Below are 23,538 nucleotides of genomic sequence, written 5' to 3' on the forward strand. Positions count from 1 at the left end.
TAGGGGTAGGCCGGTGCCCTTGTCCCAGGCCAGGGTCTGTCACGGGGGAGACGCAGTCTGCCTTCCTCCATCAGCCGGCAAAGGGTCGTACGCTGGAAAATTCCAGAGTCATTGGAACTACCGTACGACCCCACATCCACGTACACAAACTTGTAGTCCGCATCTGCCACTGCCATTAGAACAATGCTGAAGTATTTTTTATAGTTGAAATAATGGCTCCCACTCCCCACGGGTTTCTGAATCCGGATGTGTTTCCCATCCAGTGCGCCAACGCAATTAGGAAACTTGCACTCGGTCCAGAAGCCCTGGGCGATCTCCTCCCATTTCGTGGTGTCCGGCACAGGCATGTATCTGGCCCTCAGTCGCGTCCAAAGGATCCTCGAAGTCCTCACGACGATGCCTGCCACCGTGCTCTTCCCAATACGAAATGTGACATGTAGCGATGTATATGTTTGTCCAGTTGCGATGTACCTACAAGAGAAATAATCGAAATCAATTTTTCATGTCGTTACAGGAGAAAGGTACAAGACAAGGTGGCGCAATATACGGGATGCATATGTGAAATGGCTACGGAAGAAAAAACTTGCCGAACGAAGTGGCAGTGGCGGGGGAAGGCGACAAAAAGACTACCAATTTGCCAAGCAATTGTCTTTCATCAATGCAAGCCTGGAACCTAGACTGTAAGTACCACTACTGTGGGCAGGAACTGAGAGCTCATTTACCATGACTTCGGCCATGTATTGCTATGGCCTCAATTCCCATGGCTAGCGAACTTTTCTCACAAGCTTTATCAAATGTTGGGTAGAAACGGGTGATAAAGTGATTGCTAGTGTTTGCTAGCTCTGTGAATTGACGCCACATGCTGTTTGGCACACCAATAAATATTTTTTTTATCTACAGGACTGAAGACAATTTGGAGCAAGAGGAACCGACCCAGGAGGCACGGTTCAGCAGTGAGGAGAGCTTGGTGGATGATGACGTCGCCGATGTAACCTATTGCCCCGAGGCGAGGAGTAGGAGGAGGGAGTCCTTCATCACAACTCCGTCCTTTGATGATGACTTGGCAGAAGAGAGCTTGGATGTTGAGGTTGCAGGACCGAGTGTGGAAGAAGCTGAACCTCCACAATCGACCGCTATGGAAGCTCCAGGGGAACAAGAACAAAGTGAGGAGCACCGAGAGACTGCAGCACAACCAGCGCGCAGGGCAACCCCGACACAGGCCAGAGGACGGGAAGATGCTGCCACACCACCAGTGAGGACCACCACACCAGTGAGGCGTCGAGGTACCCTCCCCCCAACAAGGAGAGAGACAGAGTCCGAGATGTCCGGGGCTGTCTCCGGACTTCTCGGGATTCTTCAGAGCCACCAAACTCTCATAACCCGGCAGTTGCAAGATGAGGACAGGGGCCATATCATGGAGCAGTACAAGTCCCACATCACTACACTGCAATGTGAGCTCGACGCTGTACATGGGCACTACAGGGACGAGCTTAAAATGATGCATGAGATGCACAGAGGAGAAATCGACCAACTGCGTGCGCAGCATCATCAGTCGGTGGGCCAGCTGCAGAACATGATGCAGCAAATGCATCAACAAAGCAAGGAACTACTGAAATTGCAGGCACACCCGTGTTTTCACACTGTGATGTCTCTAATACCATATCTTGAAAAGGTGCCTTCACAAAACCTGATGGCGTGCCATTCCAATTTGCTGGAGGTGATTAAACAGCACATGGACACGCCATTATTGCAACCACCAATTTTTAGACCCCCACAACCAACAGCGGTGCCCACCTGGCAATCATCACAGATGTACACCGGCTACAGAGGCAGTCAATATGGGCCACCTCTGTCAGGGTCCAGCTCATCCACGACCAGCACCCAAGAGAGTCCAGATTTCCAGGCAGCAACTCCCACCTTTTCTAGTAGTTTTGCCGATACAATTTGAAAAAAAAAGTCAAATTGTTCCTGGACATGCTCCTCTGAATACCTCCGATCCTCGGAGGAAGGATACCATCACAGGGCTTTTTAACTTTTGGTTTTGCTGGACTTGAACTTTAGGGCCTGGTGTCCCCAAAAGACACTACCTGGGTCACAACCTTGTGCCTGTTGCACTGCACCTGTAGTCCTGCACCTGTGCCTTTGATTCCTCTTGTTCCTTACTTTGTTGATCCTAATCACTTGCACAAGACCCTTGGAGCCATGGGTGAAGGACACCTTCACTGGTCGGTGAGAGGCCTAGCCTTTTCACTGACCTGTGTCCTTCATCCATGGCTCAGAGGGTCCTGTGCCAGTCGTTAGGTTTTAGAAGCACTAATAATTTAGGGCCTGGTGTCCCCAAAAGACACTACCTGGTTCACAACCTTGTGCCTGTTGCACTGCACCTGTAGTCCTGCACCTGTGCCTTTGATTCCTCTTGTTCCTTACTTTGTTGATCCTAATCACTTGCACAAGACCCTTGGAGCCATGGGTGAAGGACACCTTTACTGGTCGGTGAGAGGCCTAGCCTTTTCACTGACCTGTGTCCTTCATCCATGGCTCAGAGGGTCCTGTGCCAGTCGTTAGGTTTTAGAAGCACTAATAATTTAGGGCCTGGTGTCCCCAAAAGACACTACCTGGGTCACAACCTTGTGCCTGTTGCACTGCACCTGTAGTCCTGCACCTGTGCCTTTGATTCCTCTTGTTCCTTACTTTGTTGATCCTAATCACTTGCACAAGACCCTTGGAGCCATGGGTGAAGGACACCTTTACTGGTCGGTGAGAGGCCTAGCCTTTTCACTGACCTGTGTCCTTCATCCATGGCTCAGAGGGTCCTGTGCCAGTCGTTAGGTTTTAGAAGCACTAATAATTTAGGGCCTGGTGTCCCCGAAAGATACTACCTGGGTCACAACCTTGTGCCTGTTGCACTGCACCTGTAGTCATGCACCTCTGCCATCGGTTCCTCTTGCTCCTCACTTTGTTCTTGTTCCTAACCACTTGCACAAGACCCTTGGAGCCATGGATGAAGGACACCTTGACTGGTCGGTGAGAGGCCTAGCCTTTTCACTGCCCTGTGTCCTTCATCCATGGCTCAGAGGGTCATGTGCCAGTGGTTAGGTTTTTAAAGCACTTCAATTTATTAGGGCCTGGTGTCCCCGAAAGACACTACCTGGGTCACAACCTTGTGCCTGTTGCACTGCACCTGTAGTCATGCACCTCTGCCATCGGTTCCTCTTGCTCCTCACTTTGTTCTTGTTCCTAACCACTTGCACAAGACCCTTGGAGCCATGGATGAAGGACACCTTGACTGGTCGGTGAGAGGCCTAGCCTTTTCACTGCCCTGTGTCCTTCATCCATGGCTCAGAGGGTCATGTGCCAGTGGTTAGGTTTTTAAAGCACTTCAATTTATTAGGGCCTGGTGTCCCCGAAAGACACTACCTGGGTCACAACCTTGTGCCTGTTGCACTGCACCTGTAGTCATGCACCTCTGCCATCGGTTCCTCTTGCTCCTCACTTTGTTCTTGTTCCTAACCACTTGCACAAGACCCTTGGAGCCATGGATGAAGGACACCTTGACTGGTCGGTGAGAGGCCTAGCCTTTTCACTGCCCTGTGTCCTTCATCCATGGCTCAGAGGGTCATGTGCCAGTGGTTAGGTTTTTAAAGCACTTCAATTTATTAGGGCCTGGTGTCCCCGAAAGACACTACCTGGGTCACAACCTTGTGCCTGTTGCACTGCACCTGTAGTCATGCACCTCTGCCATCGGTTCCTCTTGCTCCTCACTTTGTTCTTGTTCCTAACCACTTGCACAAGACCCTAGGAGCCATGGATGAAGGACACCTTGACTGGTCGGTGAGAGGCCTAGCCTTTTCACTGCCCTGTGTCCTTCATCCATGGCTCAGAGGGTCATGTGCCAGTGGTTAGGTTTTTAAAGCACTTCAATTTATTAGGGCCTGGTGTCCCCGAAAGACACTACCTGGGTCACAACCTTGTGCCTGTTGCACTGCACCTGTAGTCATGCACCTCTGCCATCGGTTCCTCTTGCTCCTCACTTTGTTCTTGTTCCTAATCACTTGCACAAGACCCTAGGAGCCATGGATGAAGGACACCTTGACTGGTCGGTGAGAGGCCTAGCCTTTTCACTGCCCTGTGTCCTTCATCCATGGCTCAGAGGGTCCTGTGCCAGTGGTTAGGTTTTTGAAGCACTTTAATATTAGGGACTGGTGTCCCCGAAAGACACTTGGGCAGCTATGCCCTGCAACTCTTCCAGCACAAAGTTGGTGGTTGGTGTTCCTTAACCACTTAAGCCCTGAGTGTATTTTTACCTTATGGACCAGAGCAATTTTCACATTTCAGCGCTCCTCCCAATCATTTGCCAATAACATTACCACTACTTATCACAACAAAATGATCTGTATCTTGTTTTTTCTGCCACTAATTAGGCTTTCTTTGGGTGGTATCTTTTGCTAAGAATTATTTTTTTCTAATGCATTTTAATGGGAATATTAAGAAAAAAAATTAAAAAAAATCATTATTTCTCAGTTTTCAGCCATTACAGTTTTAAAATAATACATGCTTCCATAATTAAAACCCACGTATTTTATTTGCCCATTTGTCCTGGTTATTACACCATTTAAATTATCTTGCTATCACAATGTATGGCGCCAATATTTTATTTGGAAATAAAGGTGCAGGTTTTCATTTTTGTGTCTGTCACTATTTACAAGCCCATAATTTAAAAACATAATAATATACCCTCCTGACATACATGTAAAAAAAAGTTCAGTCCCTAAGGTAAGTATTTATGTCGTTTTTTTTTTTTTACTTTATTTTATATTTTTTTCTAAATGCAAAAGTTTTATTTGGGCATTTAAAGGAGAGAGTGGGAGGTAAGGGGTTAATTTTAAATTATGTGCAGGTCTCTTTATTAAAGTAAATGATTGTAGGTTTAATTTTACTTTTTGGCCACATGATGTCCTCAGTTATTAGCTTCCTGCGCATGCTTTTAGTACACAAACAGGAACTAATGCGTGTAAGTGTAAGTTACAGTGTTTACAAATGACCGCAGGCATCTAATTGATGTGCGATCATGGACACGGGGAACTAGAAAAATGAATGGGAACTGCATTCCCATTCATTGATCTCCGGGCTAACATGTAGCAGTAAGAACTAGTGCGTGAGCACGTGAGAGCACGCACAGCGGCGATTGTAGCAAAGTTACGAATATCTACTCCCCTGAGGCTTAGATGAAGTTTTTTAGGGGAGTAGATATACTGTACTGTAAACATTAAGTGGTTAAAACTGACCGGGCTATACCATAGATATGTTATTTTTTTGTCTTCCATGTTGGAAGAATGTTTCCATGTTGGAAAGTGGTTGTTTTTGCAATAAAAAAATTTGTTTTTACATACCTCAGTGTGATGAGTAGTTGTTCTTGTGGTGTGACTGCTCTCCTGAACGTGGTATCCTTCTTCCTAAGGTCATCCTTCACCATCTCCAAAAGGGTATCAAACCTGTCAGGAGATGTAAAGGAAGAAGCTGTAAAGTATGTTGTGGGACAAGGTGTTGGGTGGAGGATGGGGGAGGTGTGTTTACAGAGGTTTGGGAGTGTTGTGGAGGGTGGGGGTGTAGTGTATAGCTAGGTATACAGGGGTGTGGGGGTCAGGGTGGTGTGTTTAGCTAGGTATACAGGGATGAGGTGTTGTGGGGGTGAGGGTGGGGTGTTTAGGAATGGTGGGGGTTGGTGTATTTAGGCCTATATACTTACAGGGGAATAGACATCCGAGTGTAGCTGTAGAACTTCTGTGGGTGTCGTCTGAGGTCCCGGTAGAGGGCCTGGAACTCTCCCTTCCTCTGCCTCCTGGCTAGTAGAGGGTGCACCCACCATCTCCTGCGAGGAGCACGCCTTCTCCCCACATAGTAGTAGGTAAACAACAGGAAGGAGAGAATTCCCAGGTAATAAGCGTAAAAAATGACTGGATCCATGGTCCCAACTGCTGTCTCTGTATCCAAGGATGGTCTCCACACGTCCAGCTGTCTCCAACAATGACCCCAGAGCTTCTGCTGACCTCCCAGAACCCCAGGTATTTATACAGGTTGTTATCTCTTTAAGAATCCGGATCCGGACCGCAACCGTGTTCATACCGCACGGAAACCGTATGCAACCGGACCGGATCCGGACAGGAACCGTACGGTTCAGGTCCGATCCGGCTCCGGTGCGGTCCGGACATCCGGTGCGGTTTTCGCAAAACCGCAAGTGTGAACGGGGCCTAATAGCTCTGCTTAGTCCACAAAAATATAATAAATAAATCAAAACATAGTTACTTATGCTGCTTCAAAAAAGCAGTCCCCGTATTTTTAAAGCCAGATATACATATATGATGGTGACTGTATAGTATATATGATGTGTACACAGGAATCATATATATATATATATATATATATATATATATATATATATATATATATATATATATATATATATATATATGTATAGTTAAGATCCAAGTTGATACAGCGCTCACCACCCTTTCTCAGAGCTCTTCCAGTTTGCAGCTAACTGCCAAAGACCAGGAACTAAGTGTTCTCGTCAAGTCAGTTGAAATAATCACAGCAGCGCTCCTGGTATTCTCTCCTATGTTAGCAGACCTAAACTGGAAATGACAGGCACATAGCGGGTAAACCCCATTACAGTAGTACACCCTGTGTATATCACACACACTGTGCAGAGGGTCAACCTGTCACCACATGCAGGACGGGGATCACACTCCCCCCCCTCAGTTCCCTGCTCACCAGAGTTCTGCTTTAAAACAGGCGCATCAGAGTTGCTGCAACAGTAAGCTGTAAACAAGCATAAGACATCCGCCTCTCATAGTGTAAAACCTTCTTTTAATATGGCTCAAGCCCCAAAGATTATAAATGCGTACCAAGTAAAAAAAATTTAAAAGCACATCTCACCTATCCAGCTAGTCAGCGTGTACGCCATCCAGGCTTCCCCGCAATACCGCTGGCTTCCGTCCTCTCCGTTGAAGTGTTCAGCGTGCGTGTCCAAGTCTCCGCCCTACGCGTTTCGTTACTCAAGGGGCGTGACTAATCAGGGGCGCTCTACACACACTAAATAACATCTATGCTGTAAGAATAAAGCCTAATGTGTAGCTGTGTCACTAATAGAGATGGTCAATGAGATGGAAATAATTCTGTGTTGATGCTGGTTTATGCAAATGTATGCACTCCCTTTGTTAAAATTTAGTTTGGTGACTACGAATTAAAGGGTACCTGAGATGGATGAAAAGAAAAGTTTTATACATACCTGGGGCTCCCTCCAGCCACCTTCAGGCTAATCCAGTCGCTGTCCTCCTCCGCCACCTGGATCTTCTGCTATGAGTCCCGGTAATTCAGCCAGTCAGCGCAGTCCGGCCGCGTGCCACTCCCACAGCCTGGAACATTCTGCACTTGCGCAATTGTGCTGCACAGGTGTAGTACGCTCCCAGCAGCGGAGTGTGTGCATGCGCACTACACCAGACTGGCTCATGTACCTACTCATAGCAGAAGATCCAGGTGGCGGAGGAGGACAGTGAGGGACTGATTAGCCTGAAGGCGGCTAGAGGAAGCCCCAGGTATGTATAAAACTTTAATTTCATCTGTCTCAAGTTTACTTTGTTACACAGTAGTACTATACTCTACATATGCACTCCCCACAGAGCTGCAGGGAATCCACTGAGAATGCTGTGCACATTGAACACAGAGGTGTTGTCTATCACCCATAAACCTGGTTCAGATTGTACATGAAGAATGTGTAATAGAGGAAGAATCCTCTCATTCCCCTGCAGAGTACCTGCACATCATTCTTACATGCACCCACAGTCACATTGCCTAGGGCCTGATAGATGTTCCTGTATTCTAGAAGTACTCTTACCAAGGACTAGTTTTAGGCCCCGTTCACACTTGCGGTTCTCTGCCAAACGGACCGGATGACCAGTGGCGTAGCCAACGAGCTGTGGGCCCTGGTGCAGGTTTTACATGGGGCCCCCCCAAGAACTTTATACATAGCAATTGATACAGCACACCAAAACTTGCCAAGGACAACCACAGTGTCAGAGGTGCAAGAAGGGTATTGGGAACAGTGTGTTAAGGATTGCTACTATTCAAAGCATATATAGAAGTGATTATTACCAGCACAGGACCAATAGAGAGCTAATACTGTGATAGAGGGTGGACCCTTCGGGGCCCCTCTGGACCAAGGGCCCCGGTGCGGTCGCTACCTCTGCACCCCCTATTGCTACGCCCCTGCGGATGACCTGACCAGATCCGGATCGGAACCGTACGGTTCTGATCCGGATCCGGTCAGTTTGCATCAGGTGTTCATCAGGATGCGATCCGGATCAGTTTGGCAAAAGATAGTAGAAAAGGAATAAAAATGTTGGGGTCTGGGAGGTCAGCACAAGGTGGACCTGTGGAATCAGGCCCTCCGCTGTTTAGCACTCACCTCCACCTCCGACATACTGCCAACATCTCCAGCACGTTTAAAATCACTGCTGCTCCACTCCAAAATGCTTGCCCATGTGTCCCCATCCAAAATCGCCGCTTCAATACGCATAGGAAGTGGGGTAGAACATCCGGATTTTTAGCCAGTGTGTTGTGCGCTCTCCGGTTCTCATTGGTTTGTATTGGCCGGATGGTGCAGTCCGGCTCCGCTCCGGATACGGCTGCCGGAGGAGCCGGACCAAAAAATAGCGCATGTTGGGTCTTATGCCGGAGTCCGGACGAAACGGACGCATGTGAACGGACGCAGGCTTTCATTGCTATGCCGTGCGTCCGTTCTGCATGCGGTCCGGCTCCGGCACGGCGATTCCGGACGGCGACCGCTAATGTGAACCGGGCCGTAGTCTACCACTAAAAGTATTAGATCAGCCGGCTAGCCACGTAACCGGTATTGTTTAAAAGGGAATCAATATGGCAGCCTCCATATCCCTCTCACTTCAGTTGTATTTTAAAATTCCTAAGCGTTGGCAGTTAGGAGATGCATTTCATGTTACATACTTTCAATCAACAAAATTGTAATATGCAAATTAGAAGAGTTGGAGGAATACTAACCTGAGAAGTCGGAGTCGGCATGCTATTTGTCTTAGTGAATCAAGTCCTATGAGCGCTTTCTGAGCGCTCTTCTGACCCTCAGCACTTTGAGCGTTTTTTTTTTTAAAAGCTCCCATTGACTTACATTTAAATCAGGGTAAAATCGCAGTAAAATTGCAGCAATTTTTTTTTTAAATCGTGATCCTGGCAATTTTACAGCGATGTTAATGTAAGTCAATGGGAGTGTTTTAAAAAAAAAAAATGCTCAGAAAGCGCTGAGGGTCTGAAAAGCTCTCACAGTGTGTGTACCGCCTAAGAGTTTGTGATTTGTGCACATTTTACTGAGTGATTTTAGTTATTAAATGTATCACCTAAACAACTTTAGTTGTTATGTCTTCAGATTCTCTCCATGACTAATACCAGACCGCACGCAACTGGTGTCTGATCCTGTGTCTCACATATTCTACAGTATGATGCTACCGATATTCAAGTTCAAATATCTCAGCAGTTATACCTCCTACACATTGAGGGGACCCCTCCACACTACCTCTGTGCCATATTGTAGACCTCTAGTCCTGCTGGTTCCTGAGACAGGGTACATATATAGTTTTGTATAGAGTCCCTCCCTACCCTCAAAATTTGGAGTGTGTAGGAGGTATGAGTGATGAGATAGTGGGCCTTTAACCACTTAAGTACCAGCGGTCTCTGCCCCCTTAAGAACCAGAGACCGCTGGTACCAGAAACGGCGGAATCCCAACATAACGACGAATTGCCGCACATACCCGCCGCAATCGCCGTCACCGCTGCACATTGGGAACCTGGGCTACACATGATGGCAGAGTTCTTGTGAGCCAGTCAGGAGCCGCTTTCATAGTCTCCTGACCCTGCCTATCAATGTAAGCCAATGGGAGCGGGTTACATTGATAGACAGGGTCAGGAGCCAATGAAATTGGCTCCTGACCTGCTCACAGGGCTCTGCCGTTATAGAGACGGCAGAGCGAGTGAGATGCGGCGGAGAAACCTGCCTATCAATGTAAGCCAATGGGAGCGGGTTACATTGATAGACAGGGTCAGGAGCCAATGAAATTGGCTCCTGACCTGCTCACAGGGCTCTGCTGTTATAGAGACGGCAGAGCGAGTGAGATGCGGCGGGGAAACCGTGTCGAGATCACGCGGCGTCGGTTGATTGAAATCTGCGCCCTGCCAGCCAGGTAGCCACCAAACAGGGCGTAGATTTCAATCATTGCGGTCCATAAGTAGTTCATGTATATTATGCAAATCAGGAAATAAGCTGCATGTGATACCGTTACCCAAATTGTCCGCCATTAGTCAGGCGTGTGTACGAGGCTTTAAAGTGAACCTCCGGACTAAAAATCTACTCAGCAGAACTGAAAAGGCTTGGTGTTTCTTTAACAGTTTCACAGCATAAGAACTTTGTTTTTCTTACCAAAGCATCATTTTTAGCTGCATTTTTAGCTAAGCTCCACCCATCAAAGAAAAAAAGCCCGGGCTTTTTTCCCCTGATGCTGTGCAGAGCATGATGGGATTTCCTATGTTGTTATTCACGTTGCCTAGCAACTGAGAGAGGTAATCAGGACACAGGACAGTTGGAAGTGTGTCTCATGCTCCGTCACCTCCTTTCAACCAAAAAGATGGCTGCCATCATGAAATCAAACATTTGCCTGTTCTTTTAAAACAGTGTGGGTAAGAGATTATATTACCTATCTATTTTAATTAACATAACTAATGTAATTTAATGACAGTATGTTTGTTTAGGCTGGAGTTCCTCTTTAATGTAGTAAATGTGTTCATTGTTTTTTTTTTTTCTCCCCTTTCACACTACTGTGAGGTGCTGGTTTTTGGTTTATTATTCAAAAATCTTTAGAGAAGGAATATATAAAAAAGTAACATGCTCATTTTCAAGCAAAAATGTCCTGTTCACATAATGGGCCTGATTCACTAAACCGTGATAACTCAAATATCACACCTTATCAAAGATATCACACCTTATCAAAGTTAACACGCCTTATCAGAGTAGCATAGCGAGCGTTACAAACGTATGCCTGCTAATTGCCAATGGCACTCGTCCTGCCTTGAGCCCCTGCGGGTTCGTAACGCCCGCTATGCTACTCTGATAAGGTGTTTTAACTTTGATAAGGTGTGATATCTTTGATAAGGTGTGATATTTGAGTTATCACAGTTTAGTGAATCAAGGCCATTGATTGATGCTTCATCTTTTGAGCTGTCCTCAAAGCAAATATGCAAAATAAAGACCACCACAACATAGTTAGCATTAGCAATTTTTTTATTTTCTTTTTTGTTGCATAGGAAATGCAGTATTTGCTTCCAGTAATTGTATTGTAATGTGAGAGTTGGTTGCAATAACGGCTTTGTACAAGAGTTAACTAATCCACACACCAGCTTGAAAAAAAACAAACCTGCAGAGATTTAGTTGGATAAGAATGGATGCCCACAGTGATTCGCAACCAATTACATTTTTTTTTCTTTTATTTTTTTCACAGAACACAGTAAAAAATAAATTGATAACAAGCATGAGTCAATACATGGTAGAGGAGGCACAGGGAGCCTGATTCATAAAACAGTGACTAGTAACACAGGCACACGGGGTCGAACTGAAGATCATAAAAACACCTATTATGGGGCGATTAATTAAACACAAAGATAAGGGTTTAACATGGTCAAGAGCCAGCCTGTCTGCAGTGCTTTATTCAGTGAAGAGCAAAGGATTGTGAGAAATAAAAAAAAACAAATAAAACAAAATAAATGGGGCTTGGAGATTCCCACGACTGCCAAATAGATCCCACGTAATAAAGCAAACAATGACCCAATTCCTACTATAATCTACAAATTCAAAAGACCTACCCCCCCCCCCCCCCCTGAAATTTTCACCTGCTCTCCTCCCTCTTGACTTGTGGCTTCAATGTAAGAATGTGAGACTACTTAAGGGGACAAATGCTTTATCTAAAGCAGTATACACAGTTGAGAGAATTTGGGAATTTTTGTCTTTATCAAGATGCTATAAATGATTTGTGTTATGCCTGTAATCTGTCATGAAGTTAATTTCTTAGGACTTTATTAGACTTTAGCAGTGGCTATATGGTTAATAAATGCCCTTAATAAATGATGCCGGTTTTTACGGTTTCTTTTATTTATTTATTTTTTTTAACTCTGAATGCGACATGGGAATTATGAAAACAAAACCCTAACCAAACTGAATTTACATTTTTAATATATGTAAAAGTTGACATACTTAAGTTGTTATCGCTAAAATGTAAACAAAAAAAAAAAACCTCAAAGGACAAATCAAAATGATCAAGTTAAAAAGTGTATTGTGTGCCCTTTTTTGTCCCCTTGTAAAACACTCTAGCTGATTTCCATCCCCCAAATAAAACCAGTATTGCCCCTTTTTCTAAAGCCATATTGGGTAGTCCTGAAAAGATAAGTAAGGGTGTTCACTCTAACAAGAAGAATGAATAAACTGAATGTAAAGCATCAAATTAAGTGACTTAAGAATTGCATACCCAGGGTTTGTTGTGAGTGAGTGAGTCTTTTCACGATGTTCCTTTTTTTTTAACACGTTAATGTCATAGGATGAGTTGCAAGATCACCTTTTATTGAACCACTGTATCTAAGTGCTTGGCCACTTGTATTGCATTGCCAATTACACCTGAACAACCACTGAGCAACAACGTTTAGTATTGCCCATGTTTGGGCATAAGGGAAACCATAAAATATGCCTATGTAGGTGCCACAGACAGCATACAATCACTTTAGTATATGCATTGTTATTTCATGAATCAGGCCCAAGGTTGTACAGAGTATAATCAATTATTTCAAACACACAACAAAAACATTACATGTACGGTAAATGCAGAGAATGTGTATGATTTTTTTTCCTTTTGTTTTTAAAATGAGAAATTCTGGTGTGAAGATGGGGAACACCTCAATTTCAATCCAAGTCAATCTGGTTGTCCATACTTTGCAAAAGTACTTTTTTTTTAGTTTATAGAATGAATTAGCAATGGCTCAAAGATAAATTCAAGTTCCCCCAAATGTATGGGTGACAAAGACAACAATGCAAAAAGTAATACTGAATTTAAATCAATGTACGGTAGGTCTCCAAAATACTGTAAAAACCCAGGAAAAAAAAGGTTTGCATTTTTCTTGACAATAAAATTTTCTGGGCAAAAGTGAAGTTGAGGGGGAGGGGGGAAGCTAAAGTAAATAGTACTGGATGAAATGTCTAAGCAGGATGGGATTGCATGCATAACTGTTGTATGGTTAACATCAGAAGGCTCTGACTGATAGCAAAAGGCTCACGGTGTATAAATTTCTTATTTTAGAAGAGCATATAATACACATTTAACAGGCACTACATCTTGTAAGTCAGTTATTTTGCTGGTTTTTCATATATTTTATCCTGTCCTAAAGCTGGCATTTTCTTAAGATCAACAGAGAGGCAAGGACTGATGGAACGAAAATAAAAGTAAAAAGGTTACCCAAAAGTTGATCATATCTGGCCTGGGAAAGGTTAGTGCATAGTTTGTCATGCAGATAAAAACTGCTATGCTTTTGCATCCATCCAAGAGGCGTCAATGGATTGACTAGTCAGGTTTGTTTAAGTCTGTTAATCGTGCTGTCCTAGTGTTGTGTACTGAATAAGTGCAAAAAATTCACTCCTACAGTAGTGATGTCATGCCTTCAGGTGGTATAGAACAGCCTTTATGTGATCGCAAAACACTGGGAATAAAAAAAAATTGGCTTGACCACAGAAGTTTTATATATATATATATATATATATATATATATATATATATATATATATATATATATATATATATATATATATATATATATATATATATATATACACTGGTTTGTTGAGGTCATGAATATGTAGACGATTCATTTGACCACAATGGTTTGTCCACAGCAACTAATCAGGTTTTGCGTCGTTTCTTTTTCTTTTTAAAAAAAAAGTACACCTTACTGGGTTTTAAGGCCATTAAGAGATGACAATATAGACAAGTATTCAGTTTCCTCTAAACTTCCTGATAGTTATAATTTTTTCTTTAGTTATTTTTGCTAACTTCACTTCCGGAGAATAAAGTAAATTCTCCTCCATAACATAGATTAAAAGACCTCTTCACCAGACACACAATGCAAAACACAGTATTGATCATAAAAATTATCACCACAAGAAAAGAAAAATAACTTTTAGTTGAAGCATCTTCTTCTGGTTATGTATACAGCTTTAAGAAATATCAATGCATGTAACACTGTCATAAAAAGCTGAAAATGTACAGAAAAATTAGATGATAATAAAGCCTGCCTTGGGATCTGCATACTACTGGTGGGGGCGCTGGACAATGATAACTTTCCATGGCTACTTACAGTGTGTATATGACTCCTATACAATGGAGGCAGCTATTCTGAAGACGGGACCACTACACACTCCATATTCTGTATGTCTCATGCTACGGTAAGCTCTTAGCTCTGAGTGAACTTGCTAAGCATTATTAGAAGCAAGGTAATGTCCTGCCAATCCCGCGTTGTAGGCTAGGATGCCACCTCTAGCCCCATAAAGGGGTTTATGCGAGCTTTTGCTCACCCTGTGCTTGTGAAGGCTTCTTGGGAACCCGAACATAATATTACTATTACCAGAGACCTCTTATGACCCTTGACATAAGTCTTTGGAGTCATTTCTTAACATTATGAAGACGGGCCTGAGGTGCACAAGCAGTGTATCACCACAATTCTAGTTCCAATTGCTTCACAAAATCACAGGCATGTGCCTCCAAAGTAATTCTGAAATACAGATCCAGACCAATGGCTGTCTCCTTTATAGGCTGACGAAATAGTGTCACTTTATGGTATATGCAGCAGTGTTCCTAGTTTTTGACAATAGACAAAATGGAAAAGCAACAAGGGTAGGTTAGGATGTGCACTGCCAAATGCATACAAGCACAGTTCCAGTGCTAAACATAATTACTAAAAAAAAGAAAAAAAGACAAAATCCCCAAAACCCAAATCTCAAAAACCTTTTTTTAGGAGCAAAGGTCAATTTAAAGGTAGCTTAAGCACTGTAATTAATCCTTCCTTTAAAAATAGTCTCCAATGCACAGTTCATTTTTATCTTCTTCTGTAAAGTGCATTTAAGAGCATAGGAATAACCCTAAACCTCACTTGCATTCCCGTAACGACAGCGCCATAGGTAAAGCTTATACTGCCCACCCATTCTGTAGTGTCATAGCTATCACAGCTTTTAATTCAAGGTGCACCTTAAACTGAACTCATTTTTAGAATACAGCAGACATATATTGTATTTCCTGTCAACCACAGTACATTGCATATTCTGCCGCATTGCTATTGTAATATATATCTTGTGCCACAACACAAGGCATATTTTTATTTTTCTCATTTCCCTATTGAGAGACACAGAAATGCTACATCATGTCATCTAGATTTTAATTGTAGTTTTATTTCTTTATTACTTTCTTACTGTAATGTGTTTTTGTCATTATAATCAACACAAGATCTCATTGGTCTACCTTTATGTCTACCTCACAAAATAAATATTTTTGACGCCAATTCTGAAATTTAGTATACACCCAAAATGTTGTTAGCTAGTTTGTACTGCATGCAGTATGAAAATAGTGTCTAACTGGCCAGTTACAACTCATTAATCAAAAAGAATTCTCAATGGTGTGCAAATTGCAACAATTCAATTTTACAAATGAATATACAGAGAAAATATTGGTTATATTAATGGATTTGATTCTATTCATGTTTATTATATGGTTGTTTATGCAGAACTTTTAGCCTGCTTATATACTCTAGAAGAAAAAAAGATTCATATTTAGCGCCACATTACCAAGGCATTTTAATTAAATAAAACAGAGCTTAATTATATTTAATGGTACATTTTTAGATTTTTTTTCCTGTTTTTGTTGCTATCTTGTTCAACAGTTTAGTGTCTATCTTCATGCCGCACACCTAGCATTACTGCGCATCTGTCAAACATTACAATGTTCGTTATTTTATATTTTGAAACCAAACAGACATGACCTTTGACCTTGCGGTATTTTCAATAAGCGGTACGATGAACCCAAGTAACTTTCAGAACTTTAATACTTGACACAAGTTTGTTTAACATCCTTTGCGGCCTAAAGGTTCTAAAGCCTTTAAAACATTTTTTGTCCTTTATTTTATTTAGAAGTTTGACTTTAGTATCGGTCAGATTTTTTTTTCATGTGTAGAAACCAAAAAAATAAAAATAAAATAAAAATACAGCATACCTGTAGTATCCATTTAAAATGGTTATATAGTGGCCCATACTTCTCAAGTATAGGAATATGCTATACGGTTGAGAAAGATAGTTGTATTTAAATACATACGAATAGGAAACGGGAAAGTTTTAACTTAAATCCAGTTCCCATAAGAATAAAAAAATAAAAAATAAATTCTGCAAGCTAACCCCCCCCCCCCCCCCCAAACAAAATCCTAAAATCACTGCCATTTATAACAATTAGAATATCTGCAAGGCTAAGTTGACAGAAAATTGTTCTCATTTAAACAACATTACAAAAAGACCTGCATTATAAAATAGGGTAGAATAAATCAGTGTACTCATTAAAACTATACAACATACAAATTACTCATCTGAGTGGGCAGTTCTGCTCTCTTTGCAACCATGGCTACAACACACTCACAAACCACAAATAAAGGAAAAAAAAAAAGAAAAAAACAAAAAGAAAAAAACAAAACAAAACAAAAAAAACCTAACTACAACTGCCCAAAACTATTGCTTAGTTTGTATGGTTTATAAAAGGGTGCATTTTATATTGTATATACAACCAATTTACTGGTAACGCCTTGACTTATAGCAAGGATTTTGACAAAATGTTTGTCTAGGCTTTATTTCCCTTCACTGTGAAGCACTGCAAGCTGCTATTTAGTGCACATATGTCATAAGGTAATGCCCAGCTAAGTGCTATAGGGAAGGCAAAGGATGCTGGATACACGAAATGGACACAATTCACTAAAACACACACACATTACAGCTACTCAACCATATACCAGACACATATGAAAAAATCCAAAAACATTTTATACATTTATTCTTTTTTTTTTTCTTTTCTTAAATAGAACCGGTAAACAATTGTTTTTCAGAAGGTGGAAGTTTCAAAAACGTGCATATAAAAATGGGCATAATAACCTCTTTCTATTGATGTGGATTGATTGCCGTCTGCTAATAAAAATGGGGTGTGGGATATTCAAGGAAAGGAAGTTCTTTTTTTTGTTTTTGTTTTAAGGCCTGTTTGTGATAGGAACAGTTGTAACACACACACACCCACGCGCACCAGAAAAGAAAAAGAAATTTGCTCAAAGCAGGGTACAGCTTAGTGCTTCACAGTCTAACTGCTTCTCTAAGAGCCCCTCCTGCATGTGCATTCGTAGTCACAAGGGACAATGACTAAACATCTAACACACTGCGTCAAGTACAGCACCGACTTTGGTCAAATAAAAAAAAAAAAATAATAAAATCTAATAAAATTTGCTAAGCTTTGACTACATTATATAAGCAGGTATTGCATATTTTCATTGATCGGGGAAAAAAACAATACAAAGGAAGACTAAATAAATTGTCACAATGCAGCAAACATCCCTCCCCCCCAAAAATACTGATCTCCTACGCAAAATAGCACAGACACTACAAGACTAAGCACACTACTCCTACTGGTGGAAGTCAACTAAAATATATATCTACATGGTGAAGCCTGCAATGCCTGACGTAAAAGTCACATTTACAAGAAAAAAAAAAGTGTCTCCAAAAACGCAACTGGGGAATTCTCTCCCCGCTATCTATATAGGAACATGTGCAACAATTCCACAAATAATCGCTATCCAGGGCAAGGCACATTGATATGGAATTTATTTCATCTTCGTGCAAATTAACCTAGCGGCTGCTGGAGAGGTCTCTGACGTATTGCAAACACATTCCAAGTCCTCCCATGCATCCAGAAGCGTTAAAAAAACAAAATAAAAAACTTAAAATAATTATTAAAAATAAATCAGAAAAAAATAAATGAGGAGCAAAGTGTCTTTCCCAAGACTTTTGTGGACTTGATTCTATAGGACAGTAGCAAAAGTCCTAATTAGGACCAAATATATATGGTTTAACTCCTTCATTGCCAAATGAGCAGCTGGGCCCTCTTTTGACAGCATGGGATAGGGTAAAAAAAAGGCAAGTGCCTGGAATAGGGATTAAAATGTCTTGTCCTAATGCACTCTACTTTATCCTACTTGAAGTATATAAAAATGAGTTACTAACACTAAACATGCAGAGGTTTTGTCTTCTGACTGACAAATATGCCAGGCAGAAAGTATATAATATATGTATAGTATAAGAAACCGCCTTTAAGTTGCATGCGAAGCAAAGGGATGCTCCGCTGTCGTAGAAAATAAATCAAGTGTATCCTGTTTATTTTTGCTTTTGACTTTTTTTTGCCATTTTGTATTTTTTTTTTAGTATATAACATTTATGTTCCAATTTGTTTTTGTTTTTTTATCAGCAAGTGCTGTGAATACATCCCTGCCCCCAGATCAATCAATCAGTTTGAAGCCCAGAGGAGACAAGTGATGAAAGAAAAATTATATGGATAAAATCTGGACATCTTTAAAGATCCTGAGGCATCTCTTTAAATTCTAAACTGGGAAATGTCACCTTTGACTCAATTGGCATACCCACTAATAGTGACTTTAGCTTATAAAATTAACAGTTACTATGATTTCATTTTTAGTTATGTGCTTCAATAACAGAAAAATGATTACTTAGCATTTAATGTAGTTAACATATTGTGGTAAAAGCACCATTATGTTTTATAATATATTTTTTTACATTTTCTTTTTCATTTTTAAGGGATACAAGTTTAACAATAAAAAAAAAAACATAAAAAGCAAAAATAGCTCCCCTTTTCTTTTGCAAGGCTGTTTTTTTTTTCTTTTTTTTTTTTTAACCCCGATAATTTTAGAGTCCAGGGGTGGTAGGACTTGGAAAACAAAAATAGAATTTTCAACAATCTCTATCTTACAAAGATATTTACCTATCCAATGAAATTGCACTTTAATCAATCCAAATATGATTGTTTCGATTTGTTCCTGTCAGTTTCTGTCAAAACAGACCATCTTCCCCCCTTTCTGTGTAATTGTTGAAAATTTGTCTCAGAAAAGCTTATTTGTAAGTGCAGCATATATTGTTTTTCCTTACATGAGTAATAAAAGTCCTGGATGTTTCCTTTTTTTTTCATTGCTCTGCAACTCGGATTATAATATGTTAACAGCTTCCTTGTGGGTCATGAATGTGACTACTCCTTAACAGGAAGAAGGGTGGACATTTTTTGATATGTTATGTCGCAGTCATGTCCGGTAATATAACATTTTTTGCCACCTCCACACTGGGCCACAAAAAAAAAATTTAAAAAATAAAAAGGTGCAGTTTCTTTTCTTACTGAATGTTACACTTAGTGTATCTTTTCCCAATTCCTTTTGTTTCGGTGTGGTAGCACTCAAATCTTGAGGGGAAAAGTAGAGGCCCTGAACCACAACTGAGCTGAATTCCATGGTCTCTGGAAAAAAATGTAGTGTGGTCATTATAATAGCAGAAGTTCCTATTCATCATAATTCTACACATGTATTGAGTGCTTTAAGTTTTTTTTTATGGAGGCCAATCCACCTCAAAAATCGCAACAATGAACAGGAGTGGCTTTGCAGAAAACGCAGGGCTTCCACAAGGAAAGAGTTTTTATAGTCAGTAAAAAACCCATCAGTCTAAGGCTACCTGGAACCACCTAATGAATACGCTACCAAGGAAAACACTTCAAATGCTGTGAAGCCATCTTTTCCAATCAAAAACTTTTCTTCAGACCCCAAGGTGAGGAAAATAAAAAATAAAATAAAAAGAAATCAGGCTGACTAATGCCATGCGACCACGTGAGATTTCTTCGATGCTGTTCAGCCACTGACGCGTGCTTCCCCTTCCTCTGACGCCAAGTGACGATGCCGGGTTTTTTATTGGTGATTTCTTCAAGATTGCAGAGATGGGAAGGGGTAGGTGGTCTTGTCAGGTGGGTGGTAGAAAATCATGACCTTTATCCCAGGTACCAAGACTGCAACAATAGAAGAAAAAAAATCAATTTAGAATTTTAGAATACTGTATTTTATTTTTTTCTAATATGCCTTGTCAGTTGTCTATCCTTATTAACACAGACCCTCCAGATGCCAGCAGAAAGAGCACTTTCAAGATCACCCACATCCCCCCCCCCCAGCACACCGTGAAAAGTATGTGTGTGAGTAGGGCGTGAGTAATTGTAGAAATGGGCTGGGAAGGGGTAAAGGCACCACCTTGCAATTTTTCTGACAGCAGGATACAGGCGCACAATCACGCGAATGTCGCACAGCGATAATGACCATCACGGGGTATTAGATCTTTAATATCCCCAATGACTATCGCTTGAGTCTCATTTGTGCCCGATGTGTAACGACGCGTGACGTTGGACATTCCCACCAGCCGGAAGATGGATCGGGGGAGTACTTGTGCTCACGGGGACGTCGCTGGATCCATCTTCCTGCATCGCGAGGTATGTAGCTTACGACTTTGTGGCAGGGCAGCAGAGACAGCTTCACATATGATGTGCATAAGAGCCAAGGTCTTGCCACAGAGTGTATTACCACTCACTGTACCCTCTCCATAGTAGAGTGACAAATGCCAAGAAATCATGCAGATAATAGCTTATGCTTAAAAAAACACCTCATGTTTAAAATTATTAATTACTGTCCACGATTTGTATTATGAGATAGGTGTAATCTTCAGCAAAGCTTTTTTTACTTGCAAACAGTTTATCAGCGCCAAGAAAACAGAACATATAATCACTGCCGAGAATGAACAACGTCCAAAGTCCACAAAATTAGTATTAAGAAGACAGCGCAAATCAAAGAGGAATAAATAGTCAATAAAACTTCCCCACGGAAATAATCCAACCTCACATGGTCTCGTGGCCAACCATCCCCAGAAAAGAGTAAGAGGGGCTTACCAGCTGCCAACAACCCACATTATAAGGTTGTATGTTTCCTATTCAGTGGTAATCCTAACGAACCTCGACCAGATATGGATCCAAACTTCCATCACTCCCTTATCCCGTATGCAAGTCTTTTTTCTTGTTTTTTTACAATAAACGGTTTACACTTAGAGTTGCCGTTTTTTGTTGTGTTTATATATTGGCCTTCCTGGATACCATACCATATATTGGAGTGAGGGAGTGGTGGAAGTTTAGATTCATATCTGCTCGAGGTTCGTTAGGATTACCACTGAATGCGAAACATACAACCTTATAATGTGGGTTGTTGGCAGCTGGTAAGCCACTCTTACTCTTTTTTGGTGATGGTTGGCCACGAGACCATGTGAGATTAGAAAATCACTGTGGTGAAGTTTTATCGACTGCTATTTTACTTGTTCGTAGGACCTGAATGTATTACTGAGAACTATAGAGAGCACAGAGGTATATTTCCACAAAGACCTGTTGAGGAAGAGTTTGTAGCAAACGAATGAATTGAGAAAAGGACCATAGTGCAATATCTAAATATAGAAAAAAAGTCCCCATTGTGCCTCTTCTATTGTAAAACCTGTACTGAAAAAAGCCACATTGTTAGAACTTTCCCAATTTAGACTACACCAAGGACCTTGATGTAACGCTGAACTTTACTTAAAGAGTAGCTGTAACAAAAAAAGGTCCCTGGGGATACTTACCTCAGGAGGGAGAAGCCTCTGGTCGGCTTCCCCCATCCTCCTAAGCCTCAGGAATCCAGCACAGGCGCAGTAGCGGCTTTCCGGTGGGCTCTGGCGGAAATAGCGGAGCCTGAACGGGTTACTGCAACATCTGTGCTGAAAAGGAGACCCAATCGGGCTCAGCTATTTCCCACAGGAAAGCCACTGCTGCACCTGTGCTGGAGTGGTAAATATTTACACCGCCGCTGTTCAGGGGCTGCCAGCACTGGATCTCAGAGGGTGAAAAGGACGGGGGAAGGTTCATTAGTGTCCAGAGGCTTCCCCTTCCTGAGGTAAGTAACCCCAGAGGATTTTTTTTTTAATTACAGATTCTCTTTAAAGCAAACCAGAGGTGAAAATATACTGAGGACCTTCTCCACTGTATCAATAGTGCTAATCTTAAATAAAACTTTTCAGTCACAGTCATATTTTCATTGTAAAGGACCACCATCGTGAGATATTGTAAAATTACAATACATACATATAAAATGTACATTCATCCCAGACTAAAATTATTATTATCTATGTTTTGATTATTTACAGTAGGTAGTAAAAAAAAAACGGACAGATCTGACAGATTTTTGACTAGTTCATCTACTCATGAGAGTTTCTCAGTGGAACCTTTAAAGGGAACCTTAACTGTGGATACGAAAAAAAGTTTCACTTACCTGGGGCTTTTCCAAGCCCCCTGCAGCCGTCCTGTGCCCTCGCAGCTCCTCAAGTGTCATCCGGTCCCCCGCTGCGACTTAGTTTCGTTTTCAGCGACTGCCAGTCGGCTCCCGGCAACGTGCTTCCCCGCTGTGAAGAGAGTCATGTGCAGACGAGGTACGGGGCAAGGGCACAGGACGGCTGCAGGGGGCTTGGGAAAGCCCCAGGTAAGTGAAACTTTTTTTCCTATCCACAGTTAAGGTTCCCTTTAAGGTGGCCATACATAAGGCGACTTGGCAGCCAATCGACCCAAAAAAATCTTCACTTCAGCATCGGGCGTATGTATAAGTACTGCATTGTTTTTGCCACTGCACCCCCATCGCGCTGTGCACTGATCAGCGAATGGAAATATGTCTTCCTAAAGCTGATCAAAGTGCCTGTAATGAATGATAACCGGCATCAGCGAGATGCCTGTGGTCATTCATAAAAATGAAAGTTAACCACTTTACGCCTGATCCACGCCATTTGGCGTGGACACGGCGGCAGCGCCAGGACCGCCTTACGCCGATTGGCGTAAGGTCCTTGGGGTGGAGTTTGCAGGGGATCGTGCGCACATTCCCGCTCTAGGAGATTGCCGTCTACTTATTCAGTACAGCGCTGTGTGTCACTCGGCTGTCCCCTCTGGTGGCACAAAAGCGATCCGCTGTGATAGGCTAAAGCCTATCACAGCCGATCGTGCTGATTGGCTGGGGGGGGGGAGGTAGGGCTGGGGAAATAATGAATAAAAAAATAAGGAAATTTATTAAGAAAAAAATGTAATATTTATAGAATATAAAACAATGCTGGGGGCGATCAGACCCCACCAACAGAAAGCTTTGTTGGTGGGGAGAAAAGGGGGGGTGTTCACTTTCATTGATCTACGTCCCCGGCAGAAAAACCGACCCATTCTCATCAGAGGCCGCAGTCTTTCTGACATAAACAAAATCTCACTTTGG

The 23,538-nt window shown here is 42.0% G+C and overlaps 1 protein-coding gene and 1 long non-coding RNA gene across 17 annotated transcripts in view; one reads left to right on the forward strand and one right to left on the reverse strand.

Annotated features, from left to right (window-relative positions):
* LOC137520870 (uncharacterized) overlaps window positions 1-18,834 on the forward strand; it is a 203,425-nt gene extending 184,591 nt beyond the window's left edge. For both annotated transcript variants that reach the window (XR_011021955.1, XR_011021956.1), the window contains exon 3: window positions 18,648-18,834. This is a non-coding gene — a long non-coding RNA (uncharacterized lncRNA). The remainder of the gene's footprint in view (window positions 1-18,647) is intronic.
* NFIA (nuclear factor I A) overlaps window positions 11,339-23,538 on the reverse strand; it is a 678,234-nt gene continuing 666,034 nt past the window's right edge. For all 15 annotated transcript variants that reach the window (XM_068239372.1, XM_068239376.1, XM_068239384.1 and 12 more), the window contains one exon: window positions 11,339-20,240. In XM_068239372.1, coding sequence (XP_068095473.1) covers window positions 20,223-20,240 — 18 coding nt within the window. In that variant the 3' untranslated portion in view covers window positions 11,339-20,222. The remainder of the gene's footprint in view (window positions 20,241-23,538) is intronic.

This window comes from Hyperolius riggenbachi, chromosome 6, assembly GCF_040937935.1.
Source record: "Hyperolius riggenbachi isolate aHypRig1 chromosome 6, aHypRig1.pri, whole genome shotgun sequence".
NCBI classification, from domain to species: Eukaryota; Metazoa; Chordata; class Amphibia; order Anura; family Hyperoliidae; genus Hyperolius; species Hyperolius riggenbachi.